At 39.9% G+C, this 26,332-nt stretch overlaps 1 protein-coding gene across 50 annotated transcripts in view; it reads left to right on the forward strand.

The window, feature by feature from the left end:
- The window catches only part of TTN (titin), a 312,200-nt gene that overhangs the window by 265,048 nt on the left and 20,820 nt on the right, over positions 1-26,332 (forward strand). For all 50 annotated transcript variants that reach the window (XM_050916743.1, XM_050916742.1, XM_050916769.1 and 47 more), the window contains 13 exons: positions 105-17,210; positions 17,547-17,843; positions 17,955-18,542; positions 18,632-18,934; positions 19,059-19,355; positions 20,123-20,410; positions 20,507-20,806; positions 20,908-21,210; positions 21,338-21,643; positions 21,755-23,521; positions 23,633-23,929; positions 25,623-25,910; positions 26,009-26,308. In XM_050916743.1, coding sequence (XP_050772700.1) covers positions 105-17,210; positions 17,547-17,843; positions 17,955-18,542; positions 18,632-18,934; positions 19,059-19,355; positions 20,123-20,410; positions 20,507-20,806; positions 20,908-21,210; positions 21,338-21,643; positions 21,755-23,521; positions 23,633-23,929; positions 25,623-25,910; positions 26,009-26,308 — 22,440 coding nt within the window. The remainder of the gene's footprint in view (positions 1-104; positions 17,211-17,546; positions 17,844-17,954; positions 18,543-18,631; positions 18,935-19,058; positions 19,356-20,122; positions 20,411-20,506; positions 20,807-20,907; positions 21,211-21,337; positions 21,644-21,754; positions 23,522-23,632; positions 23,930-25,622; positions 25,911-26,008; positions 26,309-26,332) is intronic.

Here is a 26,332-nt window from a genome sequence, read left to right on the forward strand (position 1 = left end):
TGTCTTTACCGCAGAATTCACCATACAGTATTAATATTTTGGTTGCCTATAAAAACTCAGGCCTAATATAATGTGGGAATTTTGTCTTTTTTTCACTTCTGCAGATCCACCAGGTCCACCTTCAAACCCACGAGTGATTGATACTACAAAGACCAGTGCTTCTTTAACATGGGGCAAGCCTCATTATGATGGTGGACTTGACATCATTGGCTACATAGTAGAGCATCAAAAGGAAGGGGAAGAAGAATGGGTAAAAGACACAACAGGAACTGCTTTAAGAATCACTGAATTTGTTGTTGCTAATCTCCAGCCAAGAGCCAAATACAATTTTAGAATCATTGCTATCAATGCTGTGGGTGCTGGTGAACCAGCACAGATTCCAAGTGTTGAAATCAAAGATCGGGAAATGATTCCTGATTTTGAATTAGATGCTGAGCTGAGAAGAACACTTGTTGTTAGAGCTGGGCTGAGTATTCGGATATTTGTGCCAATTAAAGGTCGCCCAACTCCTGAAGTTACATGGACGAAAGATGATATCCCACTTAAAGCACGTGCCAACATTGAAAATACAGACTCTTTTACTCTTCTAATTATAACAGAGTGTAATAGATACGATGCCGGAAAATATATAATGACCCTTGAAAATGCTGCTGGTAAGAAAACTGGCTTCGTAAATGTAAAAGTCTTGGATACACCAGGACCACCAATAAATCTTAAGCCTAGGGAAATAACTAAAGACAGCATCGTCCTGCACTGGGATATGCCTCTATTAGATGGTGGCTCACGTATAACAAATTATATTGTTGAAAAACGTGAAGCAACACGAAAGGCATATTCAACAATCACCACCAACTGCCAGAAATGTTCCCTTAGGATTCCTAATTTGGTTGAAGGATGTGAATATTACTTCAGAGTGCTGGCTGAAAATGAGTTCGGTATTGGTGAACCAGGTGAAACTACAGAACCTGTAAGAGCCTCTGAAGCACCATCACCACCTGAGAGCCTCAATATTATGGATATAACAAAGAGCACAGTTAGCCTTGCTTGGCCAAAGCCAGAACATGATGGTGGCAGCAAGATCACTGGTTATATAATTGAGGCACAGAAAAAAGGTTCCACTCAATGGACACACATCACAACTGTGAAAACATTAGACTGCGTAGTGAAGAATCTAACTGAAAATGAGGAATATACTTTCCAGGTTATGGCAGTTAATAGTGCTGGAAGAAGTGATCCAAGAGAGAGCAGACCAGTTGTTGTTAAAGAGCAGATGATGCTTCCTGAATTTGACCTCCGTGAAATCTACCAGAAATCGGTCATTGCCAGAGCTGGTGACAACATCAAAATTGAGATCCCTGTGCTTGGTCGTCCAAGACCAACTGTGACATGGAAGAAAGAAGACCAGCTGCTTAAACAGACACACAGGGTAAACTTTGAAAACACTGCAACCGCGACCATACTAACCATCAACGAATGCACAAGAAATGATAGTGGCCGATATCCCCTGTCAGCTAAAAATATTGTCGGAGAAGTTAGTGATGTGATTACTGTCCTGGTTCATGATATTCCTGGCCCTCCTATGGGACCCATCAAATTTGATGAAGTTTCATCTGACTTTGTAATTTTCTCATGGGAACCTCCTCAGAATGATGGAGGGGTACCAATAAGTAATTATGTTGTAGAAATGCGTCAGACTGACAGTACCACATGGACTGAGTTAGCAACCACTGTTATACGTACCATGTTTAAAGCTACTCATCTTACTACTGGAGTTGAGTATCAGTTCCGTGTTAAAGCTCAAAACAGATATGGAACAGGTCCAGCCATTTCTTCAGAACCTGTAATTGCCAACTATCCATTTAAGGTTCCTGGGCCTCCAGGTACTCCTCAGGTGATTGCAGTCACAAAAGAGTCAATGACCATTAGCTGGAATGAGCCTGTTACTGATGGTGGAAGTCCAATTTTGGGATATCATGTTGAAAGAAAAGAACGAAATAGCATTCTTTGGCAGACTGTAAGTAAAGCATTGGTGGTAGGCAATCTCTTTAAATCAAGTGGACTTACTGATGGCATTGCATATGAATTCCGTGTTATAGCAGAAAATATGGCTGGCAAAAGTAAACCAAGCAAACCGTCTGATCCAGTGTTTGCTCTGGACCCTATAGATCCTCCTGGTAAACCAATACCTCTCAACATTACAAGACACGCAGTAACACTAAAGTGGACTAAACCAGAATATAATGGAGGTTTTAAGATAACTGGTTACACTGTTGAAAAGAGAGACCTTCCTAATGGTCGTTGGCTAAAGGCTAACTTTAGCAATATACTAGAGACAGATTTCACTGTAAGTGGTCTGACAGAAGATGCTGCCTATGAATTCCGTGTGATTGCCAGAAATGCTGCTGGGGCAGTTAGCCAGCCATCTGAGCCATCAGATGCAGTAACATGCAGAGATGACATTGAAGCACCAAGGATAATGGTGGATGCCAAATACAAGGACACTTTAGTACTGAAAGGAGGTGAAGTTTTCAGACTTGAGGCAGATGTTGCAGGTCGACCTCCACCAACCCTGACATGGACAAAAGATGAAAAAGAGCTAGAAGACACAGGAAAATTAGAAATAAAGAAGGCAGATTTTTCTACTGTTGTGATCAACAAAGATTCTGCCAGAAGGGATGGCGGTGCATATACGCTTACTGCTTCTAATCCTGGTGGCTTTGCAAAGCATATCTTCAATGTTAAAGTTCTTGATAGACCTGGTCCACCTGAAGGGCCTTTGGCTGTGTCTGAGGTTACAAGTGAAAAATGCGTACTGTCATGGTTACCACCTCTGGATGATGGAGGAGCAAAGATTGACCACTATGTAGTTGAAAAACGAGAAACTAGCAGACTAGCATGGACAAACGTGGCCTCAGAAGTTCCAGTAACTAAACAGAAGGTCACTAACCTATTAAAAGGCAATGAATATGTGTTCCGTGTTATGGCTGTTAACAAATATGGGGTTGGCGAGGTCCTGGAATCAGAGCCTATTCTTGCAGTAAATCCATATGTGCCACCTGATCCACCCAAAACACCAGAAGTTACAGCAATTACAAAAGATTCTATGATTGTCTGTTGGGGACGTCCTGATTCTGATGGTGGAAGCCCAATAACCAATTACATTGTAGAACGCCGTGACAGAGCTGGACTACGCTGGGTGAAATGTAACAAACGGGTTGTTACGGACTTACGTTATAAAGTATCTGGATTAACAGAAGGTCATGAGTATGAATACAGAATAATGGCTGAAAACGCTGCTGGAATTAGTGAACCAAGTCCAACCAGTCAATTCTATAAAGCCTGTGATACTGTGTTTAAGCCTGGTCCACCAGGTAATCCTCGTGTCTTGGACACTAGCAAGTCCTCAATTACAATAGCTTGGAATAAACCAATTTATGATGGTGGCTCAGAAATCACAGGTTATATGGTTGAGATAGCACTACCTGAAGAAGATGAATGGAAAATTGTAACTCCATCAGCAGGACTGAAGGCTACTTCCTTTACCATCATAGATCTCAAAGAAAACCAGGAGTATAAGATCCGAATATATGCCATGAACTCTGAAGGCATTGGAGAACCTGCCCTTGTTCCCGGATCACCAAAGGCTGAAGAAAGAATGCTACCTCCAGAGATTGAACTGGATGCAGAACTACGTAAAGTTGTCAATATCAGAGCCTGCTGTACTTTAAGACTCTTTGTCCCAATCAAAGGAAGACCAGCACCTGAAGTGAAATGGACAAGAGAACATGGAGAGTCTTTAGATAAAGCTACTATTGAATCAACAAGCTCTTATACTCTACTTACTGTTGGAAATGTAAATAGATTTGACAGTGGCAAGTATATATTGACAATAGAAAATAGTTCAGGCAGTAAATCAGCATTTGTAAATGTCAGGGTTCTTGATACACCCGGAGCACCACAAGATTTGAAAATAAAAGAAGTCACAAAATCATCTGTAACACTCACATGGGAGCCTCCTCTCATAGATGGAGGTTCAAAAATAAAAAATTATATTGTTGAAAAGCGTGAGTCAACAAGAAAAGCTTATTCAACTGTTATTGCCAATTGCCACAAGACCAGCTGGAAAGTAGACAACCTGCAGGAAGGTTGCAACTATTATTTCAGAGTCCTAGCTGAAAATGAGTATGGAATAGGCCTTCCAGCTGAAACTCCAGAATCGGTGAAAGTGTCAGAAAGACCACTACCCCCAGGAAAGATAACTGTGTTGGATGTGACAAGAAATAGTGTATCCTTGTCATGGGAAAAACCTGAACATGATGGAGGTAGCAGAATTCTGGGTTATATTGTAGAAATGCAAAGCAAAGGCAGTGAAAAATGGGCAACTTGTACTACAGTAAAAGTTACTGAAGCCACTATAACTGGACTGATACAAGGGGAGGAATATTCCTTCCGTGTTTCAGCTCAGAATGAAAAAGGTATCAGCGATCCTCGACAACTGGGCATACCTGTTGTTGCAAAAGATCTTGTGATTCCACCAGCTTTCAAATTGTTGTTCACCACTTTCAGTGTCCTAGCAGGAGAGGACTTAAAGGTTGACATCCCATTTGTTGGTCGACCCAAACCAGCTGTATTATGGCATAAAGACAATGTGCCACTGAAACAGACTACTAGAGTAAATGCAGAAAGTTCAGAAAACAGCACATTGCTAACAATAAAAGAAGCCTGCAAAGATGATGTTGGACCATATATAGTCAAACTTACAAATTCTGCAGGTGAAGCTACTGAAACTCTTAATATTGTTGTCCTTGATAAACCAGGGCCTCCAACTGGACCAGTAAAGATAGATGAAGTAACAGCAGATAGTATCACCATTTCCTGGGAACCACCAAAATATGATGGTGGCAGCTCTATCAACAATTATATTGTCGAAAAACGGGACACTTCTACTACTGTCTGGCACATTGTGTCAGCTACTGTTGCCAGAACAACAATAAAAGCATGCAGATTAAAGACTGGAAGTGAATATCAGTTCAGAATTGCAGCTGAGAACAGATATGGAAAGAGTACATATCTCACATCAGAGTCTGTTGTAGCCCAGTATCCATTCAAAGTTCCTGGTCCACCTGGAACACCTTTTGTATCGGCTCGCTCAAAAGATAGCATGGTGGTACAGTGGCATGAACCAGTTAATGATGGAGGTAGCAAGATCGTTGGGTACCATTTGGAACGCAAAGAAAGAAATAGCATCCTCTGGGTTAAACTAAACAAAACATCTATTCCTGATACTAAATTTAAGACAACTGGCCTTGAAGAGGGACTTGAATATGAGTTCAGAGTTTATGCAGAAAATATAGTGGGTATTGGAAAGGCAAGTAAAGTATCTGAATGTTATATAGCACATGACCCATGTGATCCTCCAGGTCGTCCAGAACCTATAATTGTCACAAGGAACTCAGTAACCCTTCAGTGGAAGAAACCAGAATACGACGGTGGAAGCAAAATCACAGGCTATGTTGTTGAAAAGAAGGAGTTACCAGATGGTCGCTGGATGAAAGCAAGCTTTACAAATGTCATTGAGACTCAGTTTGCAGTAACTGGCCTAGTGGAAAATCAGAGGTATGAGTTCCGTGTCATAGCAAGAAATGCTGCAGGTGTTTTCAGTGAACCATCTGAAAGCTCAGGGGCAATCACAGTCAAAGATGAAGTAGAGCCACCTCGTATAAGTATGGATCCAAAATATAAAGAAACAATTATAGTAAATGCTGGTGAGTCATTCAAGATTGATGCTGATGTTTATGGCAAACCATTACCTTCCATTCACTGGCTAAAAGGTGATCACGAATTAGCAAACACAGCTCGTTTGGAAATAAAAAGCACAGATTTTGCAACAAGCCTCAGTGTAAAAGAAGCCATTCGTGTTGATAGTGGTCATTATGTACTGCTGGCAAAGAATGTTGCAGGTGAAAAAACCACTTCTGTTCATGTCAAAGTTCTTGATAGACCTGGGCCACCTGAAGGGCCTGTTGATATAACAGGAGTTACTGCTGAAAAATGTGTGTTGGCTTGGAAACCCCCACTACAGGATGGTGGCTGTAATATTTCACACTACATTGTAGAAAGAAGAGAAACTAGCCGCTTAGTTTGGACTGTAGTGGACTCCAATGTGCAAACCCTTAGTTGCAAAGTTACAAAACTTTTGGAAGGAAATGAATATGTCTTCCGTATCATGGCTGTAAACAAATATGGTGTTGGTGAACCTCTTGAATCTGAACCAGTAATTGCAAAGAACCCATTTGTTGTACCTCTTCCACCAAATGCCCCAGAAGTCTCAGCCATTACCAAAGATTCAATGATTGTTGTATGGGAAAGACCAGCCTCAGATGGCGGTAGTGAAATTCTGGGCTATGTTCTTGAAAAACGAGATAAAGAAGGCATTCGCTGGACAAGATGCAACAAGCGTTTGGTTAGTGAACTGAGATACAGGGTGACTGGACTTATAGAAAACCATGACTATGAGTACAGAGTCTCAGCTGAAAATGCTGCTGGTCTTAGTGAACCAAGCCTACCTTCCACTTACTATAAGGCTTGTGATCCTATTTACAAGCCAGGTCCACCTAATAATCCCAAAGCAATAGATGTGACAAGATCTTCAGTTTTCCTTTCATGGGGCAAGCCAATCTATGATGGTGGCAGTGAAATTCAGGGATACATTGTTGAAAAATGTGATGTAAGTGTTGGTGACTGGACAATTTGTACCCCACCAACTGGAATCAAGAAAACAAATATGGAAGTAGAAAATTTATTAGAAAAACATGAATATAAATTCCGTATCTGTGCTGTTAATAAAGCTGGAGTTGGAGAGCATGCTGATGTTCCTGGTACTGTTATTGTTGAAGAAAAATTGGAAGCTCCAGACCTTGATCTTGACCTAGACTTAAGGAAAATTGTAAATGTAAGGGCAGGTGGTTCCTTAAGATTATTTGTTCCTATTAGAGGGCGTCCAACCCCTGAAGTAAAATGGGGTAAAATGGATGGTGAGATCAGAGAGGCGGCTATTATTGACATTACTAGCAGCTTCACTTCCCTTGTTCTTGACAATGTTAACAGATTTGATACTGGGAAATACACGCTTACTTTAGAAAACAGTAGTGGAATAAAGTCTGCCTTTGTCAGTGTACGGGTTCTGGACACCCCAAGTCCACCTGTTAACCTAAAAATTAAGGAGGTCACCAAAGACTCTGTTTCACTTTCATGGGAACCTCCTTTACTGGATGGTGGAGCTAAAATTAAAAATTATATTGTTGAAAAACGTGAAGCAACAAGAAAGGCCTATGCAGCTGTTGCAACAAATTGCCACAAGACCTCATGGAAAGTAGACCAACTTCAGGAGGGCAGCAATTACTACTTCAGAGTCACTGCTGAGAATGAATTTGGAATTGGCCTTCCTGCAGAAACCATTGACCCAATTAAGGTTTCTGAAGTTCCTCAACCTCCAGGGAAAATAACAGTGGATGATGTCACAAGAAACAGTGTATTGCTAAACTGGTCAAAGCCAGAACATGATGGTGGTAGCAAAATCTTACAATATATTGTTGAGATGCAAGTTAAGGGCAGTGACAAATGGTCAGAATGTGCATGTGTAAAAGCACTTGAAGCACTGATTACTAACTTAACTCAAGGAGAAGAATATCTATTTAGAGTAATAGCTGTAAATGAAAAGGGCAAGAGTGATCCACGATCTCTTGCAGTTCCAGTGGTCGCCAAAGACCTTGTTATTGAACCAGATGTAAGACCTGCATTCCACAGTTACAGTATCCAGGTGGGTCAAGATCTAAAAGTAGAAATACCAATTTCTGGTCGACCTAAGCCGACTGTTACTTGGACAAAAGATGGCCAACCGTTAAAGCAGACAACAAGAGTTAATGTTAATGATTTGCCTAATCTCACTGTACTGAACATTAAAGAAACACACAAAGAGGACAGTGGCATGTATGGAATCACAGTTGCTAATGTTATTGGACAAAAGTCTGCATGTGTTGAAATTATAACACTAGACAAGCCTGATCCTCCAAGAGGGCCTGTAAAGTTTGACGATATTAGTGCTGAAAGCATTGCAGTATCATGGAATCCTCCACTGTATACAGGTGGCTGCCAAATCACCAACTACATTGTTCATAAGAGAGATACAACAACCACTGTATGGGAAACTGTTTCAGCTGCTGTTGCAAGAACTACCCTAAAGGTGACTAAACTGAAAACTGGCTCAGAATATCAGTTTAGAATATTTGCTGAAAACAGATATGGACAGAGCTTTGCCTTGGAATCTGAACCAGTTGTAGCTCAGTACCCCTATAGAGAACCAGGTCCTCCTGGCACACCATTTGTAACAACAGTAACAAAAGACTCTATGGTTGTACAGTGGCATGAACCAATTAATGATGGTGGAAGTAAAGTTTTAGGTTACCATCTTGAGAGAAAGGAAAGAAACAGCATTTTATGGACAAAAATAAACAAGACCATTATTCAAGACACGCATTATAAAACAACTAACCTTGAAGAGAGCATTGAATATGAATTTAGGGTTTCTGCAGAAAATATTGTTGGTGTAGGAAAAGCAAGCAAAGTTTCAGAGTGCTATGTAGCCCGAGACCCCTGTGATCCTCCAGGATGCCCAGAAGCCGTAATTGTGAAAAGAAGCTCTATTACTCTACAGTGGACCAAACCAGAATATGATGGAGGTAGCAAGATTACTGGTTATATTGTAGAAAAACGTGACTTACCTGATGGCCGCTGGATGAAAGCTAGCTTTACCAATGTCATCGAAACTCAGTTCACTGTAACAGGGCTTACTGAAGATGAAAGATATGAATTTAGAGTCATAGCAAAGAATGCTGCAGGTGCAATAAGCAAACCCTCTGATAGTACAGGACCAATAACAGCAAAGGATGAAGTTGAGCTTCCAAGAATCTCAATGGATCCAAAATACAAAGATACCATTGTTGTAAATGCTGGAGAAATGTTCAAACTTGAGGCTGATGTCCATGGAAAGCCACTACCTACCATTAAGTGGTTCAAAGGAGATAAGGAACTTGAAGAAACTGCTAGATGTGAGATAAAGAACACTGATTTCAAGGCATTAGTTATTGTAAAAGATGCCATTAGAGTTGATGGTGGACAGTACATTTTACAAGCCTCTAACATTGCAGGAACAAAATCAGTACCTGTAAATGTAAAAGTATTGGACAGACCAGGTCCACCAGAAGGCCCAATTCAAGTTACTGGAATTACTTCTGAAAAATGTTCATTGTCATGGAATCCACCACTATATGACGGTGGTAGTGACATTTCTCACTACATTGTTGAGAAGAGAGAAACTAGCCGCCTTGCTTGGACTGTTGTTGCTTCAGATGTTGTAGCAACAATGCTGAAAGTAACAAAACTTTTGGAAGGTAATGAGTATATTTTCCGTATAATGGCAGTTAACAAATATGGTGTTGGTGAGCCTCTGGAGTCTGTTCCAGTACTTATGAAAAATCCATTTGTGGTTCCTGGTCCACCAAAGGCAGTAGAAATTACCAACATCACAAAGGATTCCATGACTGTCTGCTGGAGCAGGCCAGATAGTGATGGAGGCAGTGAAATTATTGGTTACATTGTAGAAAAGAGAGACAGAGCTGGTATCAGATGGACAAAATGTAATAAACGCAGAATTACAGATTTGCGATTAAGAGTCACTGGACTAACAGAAGACCATGAGTATGAATTCAGAGTATCTGCTGAAAATGCTGCTGGAATTGGTGAACCAAGCCAAGCTTCTCCTTATTTTAAAGCTTGTGACCCTGTGTTTAAACCTGGTCCACCCACTAATGCTCATGTTGTAGATACCACCAAAAATTCAATTACACTTGCTTGGGGTAAACCTATTTATGATGGTGGTAGTGAAATCCAAGGATATATTGTGGAACTCTGTAAAGCAGAGGAAGAAGAATGGGCAGTAGCTACTCCACAGACTGGGCTGTGTGTCACTCGATTTGAGATTAGAAAACTTATTGAACATCAGGAATATAAAGTACGAGTGTGTGCCCTCAATAAAATTGGTGTAGGAGAGGCTGCATCAGTTCCTGGAACTGTTAAACCAGAAGACAAGCTTGAAGCTCCTGAACTTGATATTGATTCAGAACTAAGGAAAGGAATATTGGTTAGAGCAGGTGGATCTGCTAGGATTCACATACCATTCAGAGGACGACCAACACCTGAAATCACATGGTCTCGGGAAGAAGGTGAATTTACAGATAAGGTTCAAGTTGAAAAAGGCATAAACTACACACAACTATCCATCGATAACTGTGATAGAAATGATACTGGCAAGTACATTCTTAAGTTAGAGAACAGCAGTGGCTCTAAGTCTGCATTTGTTACAGTAAAAGTCCTTGACACACCAGGACCACCACAAAATTTAGTAGTAAAAGATGTTAAGAAAAATTATGCAGTACTATCCTGGGAACTACCCGCTAATGATGGTGGAGCAAAAGTAAAGAATTATGTGATTGACAAACGTGAGTCAACCAGAAAGGCATATGCAAATGTGAGTGCTAAATGTGGCAAAACAAGCTTTAAAGTTGAAAACCTTACAGAAGGAGCAACTTATTATTTCAGAGTTATGGCTGAAAATGAATTTGGAATTGGTATTCCAGCTGAAACTATAGATGCTGTGAAAGCCTCAGAGCCACCTTTGCCTCCTGGGAAAGTCAGTCTCACTGATGTGACTCACACAAGTGCATCACTTACATGGGAGAAACCTGAACATGATGGAGGTAGCAGAATTTTGGGGTACATAGTTGAAATGCAGCCTAAAGGAATAGAAAAATGGAGTGTTGTCACTGAGACTAAAGTGTGTTGGGCAGTTGTATCCGGTTTGAGTTCAAATCAAGAATATCAGTTCCGTGTGAAAGCCTACAATGAAAAAGGCAAAAGTGATCCCAGAGCACTTGCAATTCCTGTGATAGCTAAAGATTTGACAATTGAGCCAAGTTTCAAGCTGATGTTTAATACTTACAGTGTCCAGGCTGGAGAAGATCTTAAGATAGAAGTACCATTTATTGGCCGACCCACCCCTAAGATTACTTGGACAAAAGATGAGCAGCCACTTAAACAGACAACCAGGTTAAATGTTCATGACACACCAACATCCACTATCTTACATATTAAAGAAAGCAATAAGGATGACTTTGGCAAGTATACAGTAACAGCATCAAACACAGCAGGCATAGCTACAGAGCACCTGAGCATAATTGTACTTGAAAAGCCAGGCCCTCCACGAGGACCTGTCCGCTTTGATGAAGTTAGCGCAAACTTTGTTGTCTTATCATGGGACACACCAGATTATACTGGAGGCTGCCAGATAACCAACTACATAGTAGAGAAACGTGACACAACCACCACCACGTGGCAGATGGTATCAGCAACAGTTGCAAGAACAGCAATCAAAGTGGCAAATCTTAAAACAAATTCTGAATACCAATTTAGAATTTGTGCTGAAAACAGATATGGAAAGAGCCCTCCACTGGATTCTAAAGCAGTTGTTGTACAATACCCATATAAGGAACCTGGGGCACCAGGAACTCCATTTGTTACATCAGCTTCCAAGGATCATATGATTGTACAGTGGAATGAACCAGTTAATGATGGAGGAAGCAAGGTTCTTGGCTACCATCTTGAGCGTAAAGACAAAAACAGCATTCTTTGGACAAAATTGAACAAGGCCCTCATTCCAGACACCAAATATAAAACAGATGGCCTTGAAGAAGGTCTTGAATATGAGTTCAGAGTTTCTGCTGAAAACATTGTTGGCATTGGTAAAGTTAGCAAAGTATCTGAACTGTATGTTGCCCGTGATCCATGTGATCCACCTGGCCGCCCAGATCCCATTGTTATTACAAGAAATTATGTTACAATAAACTGGAAAAAACCCGAGTACGATGGTGGTAGCAAAATAACTGGATATATTGTAGAAAAGAAAGAACTACCTGAAGGTCGTTGGATGAAAGCCAGCTTTACAAATGTACTAGAAACAGAATTTACAGTAACTGGTCTTGCTGAAAACCAAATATATGAATTTAGAGTAATTGCAAGAAATGCAGCTGGTAGCTTGAGTGAACCATCTGAAAGCACAGGGCCAATTACTGCTAGAGACGAAATTGAAGCACCAAGAGCTTCATTGGATCCAAAATACAAAGATGTCATTGTTGTTCATGCTGGAGAAACCTTTGTTCTTGAGGCTGACATCCATGGTAAACCTATTCCTGACATTACATGGTCAAAAGATGGAAAAGAGCTTGAAGAAACAACTGCAAGAATGGAAATTAAATCTACACTTCAGAGAACAACTCTGACTGTCAAAGACTGCGTAAGAATTGATGGAGGTCACTACTCACTTAAACTCAGCAATGTAGGGGGTACAAAATCTATACCAATCACAGTAAAAGTGCTTGACAGGCCAGGACCTCCAGAGGGTCCTTTGAAGATTACCGGTGTCACTGCAGAAAAATGTTACTTGGCATGGGCCCCGCCTTTACATGATGGTGGTTCTAGTATCTCACATTACATCATTGAGAAGAGAGAGACAAGCAGACTTTCCTGGACACTAGTGGCATCTGATGTGCAAGCTCTTAACCACAAAGTAACCAAACTCCTTCCAGGCAATGAATATATTTTCCGTGTAATGGCTGTGAACAAATTTGGAATTGGAGAACCACTGGAATCTGAGCCTGTTGTGGCTTGTAATCCATACAAACCTCCAGGTCCTCCTTCAGTGCCAGAAGTTTCAGCAATCACAAAAGATTCTATGATTGTAACGTGGGGTCGTCCAGTAGACAATGGTGGAGCTGAAATTGAAGGTTACATACTTGAAAAGCGCGACAAAGATGGTATTCGATGGACCAAGTGCCATAAGAAAAGGCTAACAGACTTGCGGTTCAGAGTAACTGGACTTACAGATGGACATTTCTATGAATTCAGAGTTTCTGCTGAAAATGCAGCTGGTATAGGTGAGTCTAGCGAGCCATCCATTTTCTATCGTGCATGTGATGCACTGTATCCACCAGGCCCACCAAGTAATCCAAAGGTGACAGACACTTCCAGATCATCAGTGTCCCTTGCATGGAGCAAGCCTATTTATGATGGTGGCGCGCCCATTAAAGGATATGTTGTGGAAGTAAAAGAAGCTACTGCTGATGAATGGATTACTTGCACACCACCAACAGGACTACAAGGGAAACAGTTCACTGTAACAAAACTTAAAGAAAACAATGAATACAATTTCCGCATCTGTGCCATTAACTCTGAAGGAGTTGGGGAATCTGCAACTATACCTGGTACAGTCATTGCAGCTGACAAAATAGAACCTCCTGAAATTGAACTAGATGCAGATCTCAGAAAAGTAGTCACTGTACGTGCAAGTGGCACATTACGTTTGTTTGTTACTATCAAAGGAAGACCAGAACCTGAAGTCAAATGGGAAAAAGCAGAAGGCACCATTAGTGACCGAGCTCAGATTGAGGTTACCAGTTCATATACAATGCTCGTCATTGATAATGTAAACAGATTTGACAGTGGTAGATACAACCTGACTTTAGAAAATAATAGTGGCAAAAAATCAGCTTTTGTTAATGTCAGAGTGCTTGATTCCCCCAGTGCACCGGTTAACTTGACAATCAGAGAAGTTAAGAGAGATTCAGTAGCATTAGCCTGGGAACCACCACTTATTGATGGTGGAGCTAAAATTACGAACTACATCATTGAAAAGCGAGAATCTACTAGAAAGGCATATGCCACTGTTACAAATAACTGCACTAAAAATACCTTCAAAATTGATCAGCTACAGGAAGGATGCATTTACTACTTCCGTGTCTTGGCAGCAAATGAATATGGGGTTGGTTTGCCAGCAGAAACAGCTGAACCAGTTAAGGTTTCTGAACCACCGTATCCACCTGGAAAAGTAACTCTTGTTGATGTGACTCGCAACACTGCTACGATTACATGGGAGAAACCAGAGAGTGACGGTGGCAGTAAAATTACCGGTTATATAGTGGAAATGCAAACTAAAGGAAGTGAAAAATGGAGCACTTGTACCCAAGTTAAGACACTAGAAGCAACAATAACAGGCTTAAGTAAGGGAGAAGAATACACTTTCAGAGTGATTGCTATTAATGAAAAAGGGAAGAGTGATCCAAGACAACTTGGAGTTCCAGTAGTTGCAAAAGATATTGAAATCCAGCCTTCTGCTGAACTTCTTTTCAACACTTTCAGTGTTAAAGCTGGAGATGATCTTAAGATTGATGTGCCGATCAGAGGCAGGCCTCCACCAACAGCTAGCTGGAGGAAAGATGGACAGACCTTAAAAGAGACAACTAGGGTAAATGTTCAAACATCAAAGACTTCAACATTGCTGACCATCAAGGAAGCTTCAAAGGAAGATGTTGGAAATTATGAATTATGTATTTCCAACAGTGCTGGATCTACAACATTTTCTATCACTATAATTGTTCTTGACAGACCAGGACCTCCATGTGATGTACATATTGACAGTGTTAGCGCAGATAATGTAACTTTATCTTGGAAACCTCCAGTGTATGATGGTGGCTGCCATATTAGCAATTACATTGTGGAGAAGCGAGAAACTACCACAACAATATGGGATGTAGTGTCTGCAGCAGTTGCAAGAACATCAATTAAAGTAGCACGTCTAACCACAGGATCTGAATATCAATTCCGTGTGTATGCAGAAAACCGCTATGGTAGGAGCACCTATATTGAGTCTCCCTCTGTTGTTGCAGAGTATCCATTTAAGCCACCTGGTCCACCTGGAACTCCTCAAGTAGTACATGCAACTAAAACTTTCATGACTGTAAGTTGGCAGGAACCAGTCAATGATGGAGGTAGCAAAGTAATTGGATATCATCTTGAAAGGAAAGAAAGAAGCAGCATTCTTTGGACAAAAGTAAACAAAAGCCTCATAAACGATACACAAATGAAGGTCACTGGCCTTGAAGAAGGACTAATGTATGAATATCGTGTGTATGCTGAAAATATTGCAGGAATAGGCAAATGCAGTAAATCATGTGAACCAGCTGCTGCAAGAGACCCATGTGATCCTCCTGGTCAGCCAGAAGTTACTAATATTACAAGAACATGTGTCTCATTGTCATGGTCCAAACCAGAATATGATGGTGGAGCTAAGATTACAGGATATATTATTGAGTGCAGAGAGCTACCGGATGGCCGTTGGCTAAAGTGCAATTTCACTAACATACAAGAAACTTTCTTTGATGTGGCTGGACTTACAGAAGATCAGCGATATGAATTCCATGTTATTGCAAAGAATGCTGCTGGACTCTTTAGTGCGCCATCTGAAACAACTGGACCTGTGACTGTAAAAGATGATGTTGATGCTCCAAGAATCATGATGGATGTCAAATTTAGGGACATTGTTGTTGTTAAAGCTGGTGAGGTCCTTAAAATCAATGCTGATATTGCAGGACGACCTTCACCTGTGATTTCATGGACAAAGGATGGCAAAGAGATTGAGGAAAAAGCAAGAGTTGAAATAGTCTCAACAGATCACACTACTGCGATAACTGTTAAGGATTGCATTCGACGGGATTCGGGTCAGTATGTATTAACACTGCAGAATGTTGCAGGAACAAGATCTTTGGCTATTAACTGCAAAGTACTTGATAGACCCGGCCCACCTGCAGGCCCATTAGAAATAACTGGCCTTAATGCTGAAAAGTGTCACCTGTCATGGGGACCACCCCAAGAAAATGGAGGTGCAGATATTGATTATTATATTGTAGAAAAACGTGAGACCAGTAGAATTGCATGGACACTTTGTGAAGGAGAGCTTAGAACAACATCCTGTAAAGTGACAAAACTACTTAGAGGAAATGAATACATCTTCAGAGTGATGGGAGTTAACAAATATGGTGTTGGTGAAGCTTTGGAGAGTTATGCAGTCAAGGCCCTAGATCCATTTACAGTTCCAAATCCACCTAAATCTTTAGAGATAACCAGTGTGACAAAGGATTCCATGACCCTGTGCTGGGCAAGGCCCGACAGTGATGGAGGAAATGAGATCTCTGGATACATAATTGAAAGACGTGAGAAAAATAGCCTACGATGGATCCGTGTAAACAAAAAACCAGTTTATGATCTAAGAGTTAAGTCATTAGGTCTTCGAGAAGGATGTGAATATGAATATCGGGTTTATGCAGAAAATGCTGCTGGTCTCAGTCTTCCAAGTGACACTTCACCATTGATTCGGGCAGAAGATCCAGTTTTCATACCATCTCCTCCATCTAAACCTAAGATTCTGGACTCAACAAGATCAAATATAACAATTGGATGGACAAAGCCATTATTTGATGGAGGTGCCCCAGTTACTGGATACACAGTTGAATACAAGAAAACTGATGAAACTGACTGGTCAATAGCTATTCAAAATTTAAGGGGCACAGAGTACAGTGTAATTGGGCTAACATCAGGGTCTGAATATGTCTTCAGAGTAAGATCTATCAACAAAGTTGGTGCTAGTGATCCAAGTGATGTCTCAGAACCTCAGGTAGCAAAGGAAAGAGAAGAAGAACCTGCCTTTGATATTGATAGTGAAATGCGAAAGACTTTAATTGTAAAGGCTGGTGACTCCTTTACAATGACCATACCTTTCAGGGGAAAACCAGTCCCAAATGTAATGTGGAATAAACCAGAGACAGATCTCCGTACACGAGCATCTATTGATTCTTCAGATTATTGTACCTCACTTACCATTGAGAAAGCAACAAGAAATGATTCTGGAAAATATGCATTAACATTACAAAATGTCCTGAACACAGCTACCTTGACCTTAGTTGTCAAAGTTCTTGATTCCCCTGGACCTCCATCTAATATTGCTGTAAAAGATGTAACAAAAGAATCTGCAGTGTTATCCTGGGATGTTCCTGAGAATGATGGCGGTGCTCCTGTGAAGAACTATTACATTGAAAAACGAGAGGCTAGCAAGAAGGCTTGGGTCACTATAACCAACAATTGCCATCGCCTTTCCTACAAAGTTACCAGCCTTCAGGAAGGTGCTGTTTACTACTTCAGAGTCTCTGGAGAAAATGAATTTGGTGTTGGAGTACCCACTGAGACCAAAGAAGGAGTTAAAATAACAGGTTTGTTTCAACAATAAAAATACTTAGAGCATAAATTATATATATGCTTAAAATATTTAACATAAAATAATTATTAGTTGTAATAATTATTATTACTTAGAAATTGTTAATTTTTATATAGCACCAAAGATGTGCATAAAGGTTTTACAAATATAAGAGAAAACCATTAAGAATTGATACTTTAAATATTGCAGTTATCTAGGTATAAAAAATCTATTCATATAGATGCCAATTAAAATATATACTTTTCTCAATTCAAATGACATTCTTGCCAAAGTAAGAAGAAAATGTATGTTGTATTGATTATCCTGTCATGCTGAATCTTTTTTATCTTAGAAAAACCAAGCCCACCAGAAAAGCTTGGAATAACTGGCGTCACGAAAGACAGCATTTCTCTGTCATGGTTGAAACCAGAACATGATGGTGGAAGCAGAATTGTGAGCTACCTCATTGAAGCTCTTGAGAAAGGACAGCAAAAATGGGTTAAATGTGCAGTTGTAAAGACAACTCATCATGTTGTCCACGGTCTCAAAGAGAATGTTGACTATTTCTTCAGAGTGTGTGCAGAAAATCAAGCTGGTCTAAGTGATCCTAAAGAACTCCTGCTCCCTATTACAGTGAGAGAACAACTGGGTATGTTTGCTGACACTGAAACACAAGATGAAATGTTTGCATACATTAAAAAAAAATATCCAATTTTTAAAACGCACATTTTTAATGTTTTGGAAACATTTTGTTTTTCAGAATCTCCTGAGATTGATATGAAGGGCTTCCCACATAATACTGTGTACATTAGAGTGGGATCAAACCTAAAGGTTGAAATTCCAATTTCTGGAAAACCATTGCCAAAGATTACATTATCCAGAGACAGTGTTCCATTGAAAGCAACCATGCGGTTTAATACAGAAACCACAGCAGAAAGTGTCATCATTAACCTTAAAGAAAGTATGGCTGGTGATGCTGGTAGATATGACATCACTGCTGCCAACTCCAGTGGAACCACTAAATCATTCATTAACATTGTAGTGCTAGACAGGCCAGGTCCTCCAGTTGGTCCTGTTGTTGTCAGTGATATCACTGAAGACAGTGTAACTCTCAAATGGCAGCCACCGCATAATGATGGTGGAAGTCAAGTTACCAACTATATTGTACTGAAAAGAGAAACAAGTACTGCTGTTTGGTCTGAGGTGTCTGCAACAGTTGCTAGAAGCATTATTAAAGTCATGAAGCTAACAACAGGAGAAGAATACCAATTCCGTATCAAAGCTGAAAACCGCTTTGGAATCAGTGATCACATTGATTCACAATGTGTAACTGTTAAGCTCCCATACAGTAAGTCATCAGTTTCTCACATAACATTTTGTTGTTGCTTTTAATTTTTTTTTAAATGATATATTAACTGCTTCTTTTAATGTCTCTAGCAACACCCGGACAACCTTCCACACCATGGGTCACTAATGTCACCCGAGAGAGCATCACTGTTGGATGGCATGAACCAGTCACTAATGGAGGCAGTGCAGTCATTGGATACCATTTGGAAATGAAAGATAGGAACAGTATTTTATGGCAAAAGGCTAACAAGACCCTTATTCGGACAACTCACTTCAAAGTCACCACCATCAGCGCTGGACTTATCTATGAATTCAGGGTTTATGCAGAAAATGCAGCTGGCATTGGAAAAGCAAGCCATCCTTCTGATCCAGTTCTTGCAATTGATGCTTGTGGTGTGTACTTTGTAGGGAAAAAAAATCACAGTTTTCACTGTAATGTTCTTTCCTATACAGTAAGCCAACAGATAATGCTAGTACTGCTATTAATTATAAATGCTATTGTTTTTTCTTACTGTAGAACCCCCAAGAAATGTTCATGTCACAGATATTTCCAAGACGTCTGTCAGTCTTTCTTGGACAAAACCATCCTATGATGGCGGTAGCAAGATCACTGGTTATATTGTGGAGAAACGTGATCTTCCAAACGGCAGATGGACAAAGGGCAGTTTCACCAATGTCATTGAGACTCAGTTTACTGTATCTGGATTAACGCAAAATTCTCAGTATGAATTCCGTGTCTGTTCTAAGAATGCTGTTGGTTCCATTAGCAATCCATCAGATGTTTTAGGTCCTATCACGTGTGTTGATACATATGGTAAGAGTTTTGCAATTACATAATATTTTCTGATTCTTCAGGGCTTAAAGTCAGAATTGTTTCATATAACCAGTGCTTGAATCCTAGTCTTTAGAAAACAATTCTAAGAAGCTGAGTTTAAAAACTGGAGGGCTAGCATAATGTTGTAACACTGGGTTTGCATTATCTAGCCTCTCTGGACAAAGATTCAATCTGAACAGAGCTGATTGAGCTTCCCAATGAAGCTTCCCTTCATCTTCCCAATGTAGATAACTTGAGTTCCATACAGTTGACTGTGTTTGGGCCACTTGGACAAGACCTGAGAAATTGAGATTATTTTTGCTGTGTGTAGACATTAAAGCTCTTGTGACACTTTTCATAGGAGCAGAGGTTTGCCCCAGTGTCCTTGGCTAAAAATGTCCTTTCCCCAAAATGTTGTGCAGTGTGCACTGCACCATTTGTCCTCCTATATGCAGTCCTTCCCCAGAGATGTGGATGCTTTTTAGTAGTGATGTAATTAATGTATTATTTAATTTGCAAAGAGTTTGAGAACTTTTGGACTGAAATGTGACATATAGCTAAGACTTATCTTTTTTTTCCCTATCTGCATATTTAAAACACCTATGACCATAGTATCGAGGCACTGCCAAATATTGCATCGTGTATATTATGCAATGCCTTATATTAATTACCACTATTATTATTGCTTAATAAAAATATTGGTATGGTTTTGAATCCTCTGAGTGGTTTGAAATCTTTGTACCATTTTTTTTTGTTCCTCTTTTAAGGTGCACCTGAAATTGATGTACAACCAGAATACAGAGATGTGGTGAAATACAAAGCAGGTACTGCAGTTAAGCTGAAACTTGGCATCTCAGGAAAGCCTATACCTACAATTGAATGGTTCAAAAATGGCAAAGAGATACAAACCAGTGCACAAGTGTCTATTGAAAACACAACAGACTTTGCATCTATACTCATCAAAGATGCAACTCGTTTTAACAGTGGAAACTATGAATTAAAATTAAAGAATGCCATGGGTTCAGCATCAGCTCACATTAGAGTGCAAATACTTGGTATGTATTGAATTAGAATAGTAGTATTATTGTATTAAACTAAAATGTAGTTCCATAACACACATATATATGTCTCATTTCTCCTGTCCTCAACAGACAAGCCAGGACCTCCAGGTGGGCCTATACAGTTCAAGACAGTCACTGCTGAAAAGATTACCATAATGTGGGAACCTCCAGCAGATGATGGTGGTGCAACTGTAACACACTACATTGTTGAAAAACGTGAGACAAGTCGGGTAGTGTGGTCTTTAATTTCTGAAAAACTAGAGGAATGTGTCATCACTATCACAAAACTCATCAAAGGAAATGAGTATGTGTTCCGTGTCCGAGGTGTGAATAAGTTTGGAGTCGGTGATCCACTGGAATCTGAACCAGTTATAGCTAAAAATGCATTTGGTGAGAAATGTATATTAACTAATACAACTGAATAGTACTGAATGTTTTAGTTTTAAGTGGTATTAAACTACTGTCATTTTTTTCTTTCTTTTTTATTCCAGTTACACCTGGACCACCTAGTGTACCAGAAGTCACTATGATAACCAAGCATTCAATGACAGTTGTCTGGAACAGGCCAACTGTAGATGGAGGTAGTGAAATAAGTGGATATTACCTTGAGAAACGTGACAAGAAGAGTCTAAGTTGGTTCAAGGTTGTTAAAGAAACTATCCGTGACACCAGACAGAAAGTAACAGGACTCACTGAAAACAGTGAATATCATTTCCGAGTTTGTGCTGTCAATGCAGCTGGACAAGGTCCATTCTCTGAAGCATCTGACTTCTACAAAGCTGCAGATCCTATTGGTAAGAAATAATTTACACACACACATCTCACTGTTTAAGGGCCAAGTTATAATGGGCAGACTTTCATGGAAGTGTCTGGGAATAACTGAGGACAAATTTTATGATTGAATTTTAATATCTTTTACAGACAAACCAGGGCCACCAGTTAAGCTAAAGGTTGTGGATACCACTAAGACATCTGTCACTCTTGGCTGGACTAAGCCTGCCTATGATGGAGGAAGTGCAATTACCAGCTATGCAGTGGAAAAGAGAGAAGGAGAACAAGAAGAATGGTCTGTAGTCAGTGCTAGAGGAGAAGTGAGAACAACTGAGTATGTTGTGTCCCATCTTCAACCTGCAGTCAATTATTATTTCCGTGTATCTGCTATAAATTGTGCTGGGCAAGGAGAGCCTATTGAAATGACAGAATATGTACAAGCTAAAGATATACTTGGTATGTACCTTAAATCGATTTAATTATCTTTTTTAGGGTTTTTGTATTTTAAATAATTTTATATTTTGTTTCCCAAATTATTCATATTATTATTATTATTTATTTCTGCAGAGGAGCCAGAGATTGACCTGGATGTTGCTCTCAGAACCTCCATTGTAGCTAAAGCAGGTGAAGATGTACAGATAATGATTCCATTCAAAGGGAGACCTCCTCCAACTGTCACATGGAGAAAGGGCGAAAAGAATCTTGGAATTGATGAAAGATACAACATTCAGAACACAGAATCATCCACATTACTTACTATTCCTCAAGTTACTCGGAATGACACAGGAAAATACATTCTCACAATCGAGAATGGAGTTGGTGAACCAAAATCTTCATTTGTGAATGTTAAAGTACTTGATACACCATCAGCCTGCCAGAAACTGCAGCTTAAACATGTTTCTCGTGGCACTGTTACACTTATATGGGAGCCACCGCTCATTAATGGTGGTTCTGAAATAACAAACTATGTCATTGAAAAAAGAGATGCCACCAAAAGAGCCTGGTCTACTGTTACAACAAAGTGTTCTCATACAACATTTAAGGTAACTAACCTGTCAGAGAAGACTGCATTCTTCTTCCGAGTTCTTGCAGAAAATGAACATGGATTGGGAGAACCTTGTGAGACTTCAGAACCAGTGAAACCTGCGGAAGTACCTGGACCTGTAAAGGATCTGGCCATGAAAGATTCTACAAAGACTTCTGTTACCTTACAGTGGAGCAAACCTGACTTTGATGGTGGTAGCATTATATCAGACTATGTTATTGAAAAGAAAATGATTGAAGAAAAAGAATGGTCACATGCAGGCATAAGTAAGACATGTGAATTTGAAGTTGAAAAACTTAAGGAGCTTTCTGTCATGGAATTCAGAGTATCTGCTAAAAACGAAAAAGGATTGAGTGATGCTGTTACTGTTGGACCCATTACAGTAAAAGACTTTATAATAACACCTGAAGCTGACCTTTCTGATATCTCTGGAGGACAAATTACTGTAAGAATTGGCCATAATATGCACATCGAATTGCCATATAAAGGTAAACCCAGACCAACTATGAGCTGGCTCAAGGACAGCATTCCTCTTAAAGAAAGTGAACAAGTTCGCTTCAAGAAAACTGAAAACAAAATAAGTTTAAGCATCAAGAATGTGAAAAAAGAGAATGGTGGCAAATACACCTTAATTCTTGATAATTCAGTTTGCAGAAAGTCATTTACAATCACAGTCATAACTCTTGGTCCTCCATCAAAACCAAAAGGACCCATAAGACTAGATGAAATCAAAGCAGACAGCGTTGTGATGTCATGGGATGCTCCTGAAGACAACGGAGGAGGAGAAATCACTTGCTACAGCATTGAGAAGAGAGAAACTTCACAAACCAATTGGAAAATGGTGTGTTCTAGTGTTGCTAGGACAACTTTCAAAGTTCCTAACCTAGTTAAAGACACCGAATATCAGTTTAGAATTAGTGCAGAAAACAGATATGGCGTAAGCCCACCACTTGTCTCAGCAGATGTTGTAGCAAAACACCAGTTCAGACCACCAGGCCCACCTGGCAAACCTATTGTGTACAATGTAACGGCTGATGGAATGACAATATCTTGGGATGCTCCAGTTTATGATGGAGGTTCAGAAATTACTGGATACCATGTTGAAAAGAAAGAAAGAAACAGCATCTTGTGGCAGAAAGTTAATGTTTCACCAATATCTGGTAAAGAATACAGAATTACTGGATTGATTGAGGGCCTGGATTACCAATACCGTGCATATGCTGAAAATTCTGCTGGTGTAAGCCCAGTTAGCGAGCCAAGCAAATTTACCTTGGCTGTGTCTCCAGTAGGTGAGTAAACAAGCATTTCACTAAGAAAATGTATATATTGTAATATAGTGTTAGCCATCATGCAGATTAATAATAATAATAATAATCCTGTATGCAATTATTTTCTTTCAGATCCACCTGGCACTCCTGATTATATTGATCTCACCAGGGAAACTGTCACCCTTAAATGGACTGCACCACTGCATGATGGAGGAAGTAAGATTGTGGCCTACAGCATTGAGAAACGGCAAGGAAGTGATGACCGCTGGCTCAGATGCAATTTCACTGATATCAGTGAATGCCAATATACGGTTACAGGACTTAGCCCAGGTGAACGATATGAGTTCAGAGTGATTGCAAGAAATGCTGTCGGAACAGTCAGCCCACCATCACAATCTTCAGGCTATATCATGACCAGAGATGAATGTGGTAAGCATTATTTATTAATACTTCAGTATGTTACACTTGCATTTTTATATGGTAAATTCTAAATCCAGCTAAGCTCCTGTCTGGCACCTTTTAGCTTATATAGGGTATATGAGCTGCTGACTGGAGAGGGAGTGTATACCACTCCTTCCAGGAACAGAAGGCTTTCGCCACTTCTCCCTCCCCCACTCCATGCAGAGTTAGATGCAAGACCAGCATCCAGCAGGGATCCATAGGATTTAACCAGTTGCTACATTTGGGGCCACACAGGGAGTTTTTAATTCAGCATATCATGAAGAGTTTTTTGCCTTCATCTGCTACTGAATGCATCTTGGAATTCGCAGTGGGGTTCTGCTCTGTCGTTGCTACTGTATTAACATTTAGTTATGGTTTCGCTACTTTTCTTTGTTGCAACTTTGGCAGTAGTCTATTGTAGAGACATTGTGTTGTTTTAGCCATTGCTCCAAAACATTTTGACACATTTGAAAATGGGAATAAGCTGGGGCAGGGGTAGGCAACCTATGGCACGGGTGCCAAAGGTGGCACATGAGCTGATTTTCAGTGGCACTCTCACTGCCCGGGTTCTGGCAGTCTGGGGGGCTCTGCATTTTAATTTAATTTTAAATGAAGCTTCTTAAACATTTTAAAAACCTTATTTACTTTACATACAACAATAGTTTGGTTATATATTATAGACTTGTAGAAAGAGACCTTCTAAAAATGTTAAAATGTATTACTGGCATGCGAAACTTTAAATTAGAGTGAATAAATGAAGACTCGGCACAGCACTTCTGAAAGGTTGCTGACCCCTGGGTTGGGGCTTGAGTCTTAGGATTTAGATCACATCACAAGGTGAACTTGAGCAACCTGAGAGGTTTGGCTGTGTCACTGTGGATAGGATTAAACAAAAACTGTGAATGGCTTGCCAACTACAAAACCAGTTTCTCCTCCCTTGGTTTTCACACCTCAACTGCTAGAACAGGGCCTCATCCTCTCTGATTGAACTAACCTCGTTATCTCTAGCTTTCTTGCATATATATATACCTGCCCCTGGAAATTTCCACTGCGTGCATCTGACGAAGTGGGTATTCACCCACGAAAGCTCGTACTCCAAAATGTCTGTTAGTCTATAAGGTGCCACAGGACTCTGCTGCTTTTACTGTGGATAGGGGCTTGCAGTTCCCCTTCCCTTTTGAGTAAGGCAGGAGCTTCTAACAGCTGTGGTGCCTTAAAAGTGTTCACAATAATTAAGCCTGACTACAGGAACTAAAGAGTACAGATAACTTTAAAACCAAGCCAAAGGCCTTAATTTGTGGTTCTGTGGTTTACAAGTGGCAGCTGCAAAGATAGGTCTGTCTTAGGTTAGATAATGGTTTTGTTGCTATGCAGAATTTAGAAATGCAAATTGCTAGAATAGCTCACTCAGCACATTACACCAACACATTTCAATTAATATTTTAACCTATAGTTTAATATGATGGAGAGTGGATTAACATAGAAAAAATAATTCTTAAGATATAAAATTTCAGATAGGACAGTTTACAATATAATATCAATCCCTATATTTTAAAAAATATGAATTTTCTAGTCAGAAGAGAGAGTCTGTATATGCCTTTATTACTTGTTTGCTTATTGGGAATGAATAGCCTGATAAATATGAGTGAATATATATACTTTATTTTATCTTTCTTCTTAGTTCCTCCAACAATCGAATTCGGTGCTGAGCACTTTGAAGGCCTTACTGTTAAGGCTGGAGAGAGCATTAGACTTAAAGTTCTTATCAAAGGCCGTCCAGTACCTCAAGTGACTTGGTTTAAGGATGGAAAGGAGATTGAAAAGAAGATGAATATTGAAATAATGAATGTTATTGGATCTAGCACTATCTTTGTTAGAGATGCCACTCGGGACCATCGTGGTATATACACGGTAGAAGCCAAGAATGCATCAGGCACCAAAGAAGAAGACATTACAGTCAGAGTACAAGGTACTTTGTCGATATTTTTAGTAAGCTATTCTTAAATAGTATTTACATTGTAAGTGGCAGCACAAGTAAATTATAACTCTGATGCTTTATTATCACAGATACTCCAGGAAAAGTTGGTGGACCAATACGATTCACAAATGTTACTGGAGAGAAGATGACATTATGGTGGGAGCCTCCAGCTAATGATGGCTGTGCTGCTATCACACACTATGTGATTGAAAAACGTGAAACCAGTAGGATTGCCTGGGCATTAGTTGAAGATAACTGTGAAGCCTGCAGTTACACCGCTCTTAAATTAATTAAGGGCAATGAATACCAGTTCCGTGTCTCTGCAGTTAACAAGTTTGGTGTTGGCAGGCCACTAGAATCTGATCCAATTATAGCACAAATACCATACAGTAAGTTTCCTTTATGTCTTGAAC

This window comes from Gopherus flavomarginatus, chromosome 10 (genome assembly GCF_025201925.1).
Source record: "Gopherus flavomarginatus isolate rGopFla2 chromosome 10, rGopFla2.mat.asm, whole genome shotgun sequence".
Taxonomy (NCBI): Eukaryota; Metazoa; Chordata; order Testudines; family Testudinidae; genus Gopherus; species Gopherus flavomarginatus.